General features: G+C 48.0%; 1 protein-coding gene across 1 annotated transcript in view; it reads left to right on the forward strand.

Moving 5' to 3' along the window:
- pdgfc (platelet derived growth factor c) overlaps window positions 1–5,000 on the forward strand; it is a gene marked incomplete at its 3' end in the record, with an annotated part of 47,923 nt that overhangs the window by 33,573 nt on the left and 9,350 nt on the right. Inside the window, exon 3 of the mRNA XM_083685682.1 lies at window positions 1,823–2,003. Within this exon, the coding sequence (XP_083541808.1) occupies window positions 1,823–2,003 (181 nt within the window). The remainder of the gene's footprint in view (window positions 1–1,822; window positions 2,004–5,000) is intronic.

A 5,000-nucleotide genomic window follows, 5' to 3' on the forward strand; every position in this document is an offset into this window, starting at 1 on the left:
GTGTGACCTTTCCCCAAATCAAAGGTAACTGTGTCAGGATGTGTTGGCGCCTGTTTATTTAACATCACAGTAAATCCACTTTCCAGTGTGTGTGCGTGTCCCCCTGTGTTGATTTTATTGAAACCAGCTCCAACTGAAACTGTCAAGCCCCGCTCAAAATGTAAACAATGTCCTGGAAGCCAAATATCGGGATTGGCAGCTGTGCTGAATGAGAGCTAAGTGTGTCTGTCAGCATGGCCGGTCTGATTAGGCCCAGGCCCGGGTAGAGACTGTGAATCAAGGCTTTATTGGACCCGGTGGCTGGTTACTCACAGGTAGAAAGAACAACACAACCTCAAACTCTGGGTTACTCAGGGAAACGCTGAGGTGGGCGGAATTTTAGGAGTTTGTGACATCAAAGAGTTCCGGAACACGGCCCTGTGGAAGGTTGATCAAATGTTCCGGAACGCTGCCATATGGAGGGTTGAACATTTTTTGGACCCCCCTCCCCTCTCTCTCTCTCTCTCTTCTCTCTCTGCAATGTTTATTGGAAATATCACAAAGTACAAGCAGCAATAACAACCTAATGTGATTCAGTTATATAAGCTATCAAGCCTATGTCTGTCATGACCGGAGAACACCGTCAACAATATCCAAAGCAGAAATAAAACTCCCCGTACTTGAATCACGGTCAAACAACAAAGACATCAGGCTTGTATACATTATGCAAAACTCCCAGTAATTGTTTCGATTAGACATCTAAACTAATCATGTAATGCAATCCTGATGCTGATGATTGCGTTCTAATGGTTTGTAATTCAACTTTGTCAACATATTTCGGGAGTTTGTTTACAGGGGCATAGCGCAGGGAATACTCTTATTTGGAAAGCCAAGAGGCATGGCCGAGCGCGAGGCAGCTGCAATCGCTAACGAGGAGCAAGGTTTAATTAAAAAGTAAATCTCAAACAAAAGATGTACGTGCTTACAGCATTTAGCATTAGCCTAATAGGCTTGTCCCAGGGTCCGTGTCGGCTGTCGTTAGTGCTAACCGGAGGGGACAGCGGCTAATGCACTCACACACACACACGCACACACACACACGCACACACACGCACACGCTGGCACAGACATACACAGACACACACGCAGGCACAGACATACACGCACACGCACGCACACACACACACACACACACACAGACACAGATACACACACACACACTATCACACACACAGACACACACACACAGCAGGGGGGGGGGAGTGTTTGGGCTGGGGAGGGACAAAGTTCAGTTCGTCATAATGGGGTGAAGTTTAGTAGAGCAGACACAGTAATTCCTGCAACAGCAGTCATGCTATGCTATGCTATGCTATGCTATGCTAAAAATAAGCTATGCTAAGCTACGTGTGTGAGGAGAAATGCACCCGTAGTGAGAAGTAGTGGCGCTCCGTCTCGACTCCCAGCTAATTGAATTGAGCCTCTGAGAGGGTGAACAGTGTGTGTGTGTGTGTGTGTGTGTGTGTGTGTGTGTGTGTGTGTGTGTGTGTCTGTGCCAGTACCCCTCTTGGTGTGTAACGTAATGCATTAAGTGCTACCTTTCAATGTACGCCAACTTTATGTCTTTCCTGATGGTGTTGTGAATTGAGGACCACACACATTGAGCCAAAACCCCCTTTTTTCTCCCCCTCTCTCTCTCTGCCTGTCTCCCCAACCCCCCCTGTCCCCCCTCTCTCTGCCTGTCTCCCCTACCCCCCACTCCCCCCTCTCTCTCTTTCTCTCTCACCCACCACTTCACCCCCCGCCCACCCCTCCCTCTCCCTCTCCCTCTCTGGCCCTGCTCCAGGTATGATTTTGTGGAGATCGAGGAGCCTGCAGAGAACACGATCCTGGGTCGTTGGTGTGGGACCCAGTCGGTACCGGCCAGCCACACGTCTAAAGGCAGCCAGATCAGGGTCCGCTTCACCTCCGACGAATACTTCCCCTCCGAGCCCGGCTTCTGCCTCCACTACTCCCTCATACCCCTGGTAAGAGCTAAGCCACCTGGATCTCCTGTGTGTGTCTGTGTGTGTGTGTGTGTGTGTGTGTGTGTGTGTGTGTGTGTGTGTGTGTGTGTGTGTGTGTGTGTGTGTGTGTTTGTGGTGACCCTGGGTGGATTCATTCCTAGCCTTATTCTCCTCAGACTGGAAATAAAAGCCGGATTAAGAGCCAGGGGAGGCTGACAATCTCTCTCTCTCTCTCTGTCTCTCTCTCTCTCTCTCTCTCTCTCTCTCTCTCTCTCTGTCTCTCTCTCTCTCTCTTTCTCTCTCTCTCTCTCTCTCTGTCTCTCTCTCTGTCTCTCTCTCTCTCTCTCTCTCTCTCTTTCTCTCTCTCTCTGTCTCTCTCTCTTTGTCTCTCTCTCTTTCTCTCTCTCCCTCTCAGTCAGCCGTCTCATTCTTTTCATTTAATGAAACCTTATTTGCAGCAACGAGATAATGATCAATGAAAGACCTTTGGTCTTACTTTTCTCCCTCTCCTTTCCCTCCCCCCCCCCCCCCTCTCTAAACCCCTCTGCCACTCTTCCCCCCTTTTCAACCTTCCTCTCTCTATCCCACTACCTATCGTCCTCCCACCCTCCCACCCTCCCACCCTCCCTCCCTCCCCTCTCTGTCCTCCATCTCAGACCACACACAGACACCCTAGCCCCTTCCTCTCTGCCTCCCTGCACCTTCTGTCACTTCTAGAGCAGCCAGAGATAAACCCCAGTGAAGAGCTCCGTGTTTTAACCTGCCATGCAGCAGTTGTAGCTAGGAGCTCTTAAGTAAACAGCTCTCTCCTTCATTCAACCCTAATGGCCTACAGCACAGCGTAGCACAGCACAACTCAGCACAGCACAGCATAGCACAGTGTAGCATAGCACAATGCAGCACAGCGAAGCATAGAACAGCATAGCACAACGCGGCACAGAGTAGCATAGCATAGCACAGCATAGCTCAGCGTAGCCTAGCATAACACAGCAAAGCATAGCATAACACAGCACAGCATAGCACAGTCAAATCACTTCTCTTTCTGACAACGTGAGGAAAAGGAGGTCAGGAACGGTGGTGTTTTGTGACTGTTTTCCCTTTCGCTTTTGTTTTGACGGAGATAGTTTAGTACAGTGTTTTTTGTACAGTTTTCATTTTGTTTATTCTTACCACGTTCTCTCTCTTGGTTGTATTTAGTTTGCTCCCTTCAGTTTGCAGATGAGCTGACTTTTATACTTTTGTTTCTTTGTACAAATGCTCCTGCAGTACATGCTGACTGTTTTCCGGCATCTAAACCTATTTTCAAGGCAGGAATTAAAGAACCTCGAAATACAGCTGTCTCGTCGCAGAACAGCGATGTCAGCTACTACTCTTACTTTCTTCATCTTCTTTGTTCTTGTGTTTCCTCTCACCACAGGGAGACAGGACTAGACAAGGTAGCACAGTTCAACATCAACAACTACAGCCTCTTTGTACTGTTGTGATGATAATCAACATTCATTCATTCTGATAACCCCAATTCCTGTGATATTAGGAAACAACAGGACGTCGTTTGTGTTCATTAAGCTTTAATGACATGTGTCAGCACTAATGGGGTGCGTGTCGGGCCCGTGATACCTCACTCTCTGCTCTCTATCAGATGTCTTGTCATCTCTGCTAAGCCTGTGTGAATGTGGCGACAGTCATGAGTCATGGTGGCAGCAGCTGCCCAAGCTGTTCTTAAGGCTGATCCGTTTGAAACGACTGATCCCTCAGAGAGCATCTGATGACATGCGATCAGATAAACCGTGCAGAATATTCCAGTTCTAGACTCGGACCAATTAAATACCGGTTATTCGAGACCCTTTGAACTACATACATCTGTACGCCCTATACTCCCTTTCCCCGGACCGAAACATAATCAAATTACGTTCAACTTTCCACTAAAATAATTTTTTTATTTTTTTTATTTTTTTTATTTCCCTTATCACTTGCTTCGCAGACACCCGGGATCTCCTCGTCATAAATCTACTTCGTATCTCGTTCCCCCCGCGGGCCGGACCTCTGATGAACCTGTTTAATATTTGGCAGGGAGAACACCCATCGTCCTGACATCTGGCAGGCACTGCGGTGCTTTCCGCTCCCATATCCCGGCTCCGTTTACACACACCGGCACACACGGGAGGGTCGTTTTCTGGAGCCTAACCTCCGGAAATGATTTAATAGACTTGTTTCTCTTTGATGTGTGATACCCCCAACCCTTATAGAAGAGCTTGTATTTACTTCCCAGAGTTGTTTACATAAGCACTCACGCGTGCCTCAGCTTCTCTGTCTCTTCTAAATGAGTGTCGTTGTCTTGGCGGGAACAAAGGCATTGTTCCTAACGTTCTCATTTGGTAGAAGAAGGGGAACAACTGTCCTTTGTGTAATGCCAGTCATCCCTCATGTGATATGACAACATAGAGTGAGCATATTGAGACATTATTTCAAGAACTGGAAGGGGACTTCATTTTGGCTTGGTTTTCTCTCCCACAGTATGTCTCCAAGCCAAGTGTTATGGAAGCCACAAAAAGTGCCGTGTTTGAGTATTCAGAGAATGAACACCTCCTGATAACACCTCTGGTGGGACGGGTGCCATTGTTCAGGTCAGGTGGTTGGCTTAAGGTCAGCTTAGTTAAAAAGTGTGTTCTACACAAGTCGTACACGGCACCCAGCAATGGAAACGTCTGCGTGTGGGGCTCCCTCTAAACGAGCTCAGTTTGCTGTGGGACTTCAACTCTCCTACAGAGATTCCCAGAAGCGACGTCGCTCTTCTCTAAGGTCTGTAATTTGTGGATGTGTTTTTGCTCTGTGGTGTTTGTGTGTGTGTGAATGTGTGTGTGTGTGTGTGTGTGTGTGTGTGTGTGTGTGTGTGTGTGTGTGTGTGTGTGTGTGTGTGTGTGTGTGTTTTTGCTCTGTGGTGTTGGCCGTGGTGTGTTTTCACTGTAGAACGGTTCTGTTATTGTAAGGGGAGGAAGGAGGCGTGTTTTGGCTGTGTTT

This window comes from Argentina silus, assembly GCF_951799395.1.
Source record: "Argentina silus genome assembly, chromosome: 15".
In the NCBI taxonomy this organism is placed as follows: domain Eukaryota; kingdom Metazoa; phylum Chordata; class Actinopteri; order Argentiniformes; family Argentinidae; genus Argentina; species Argentina silus.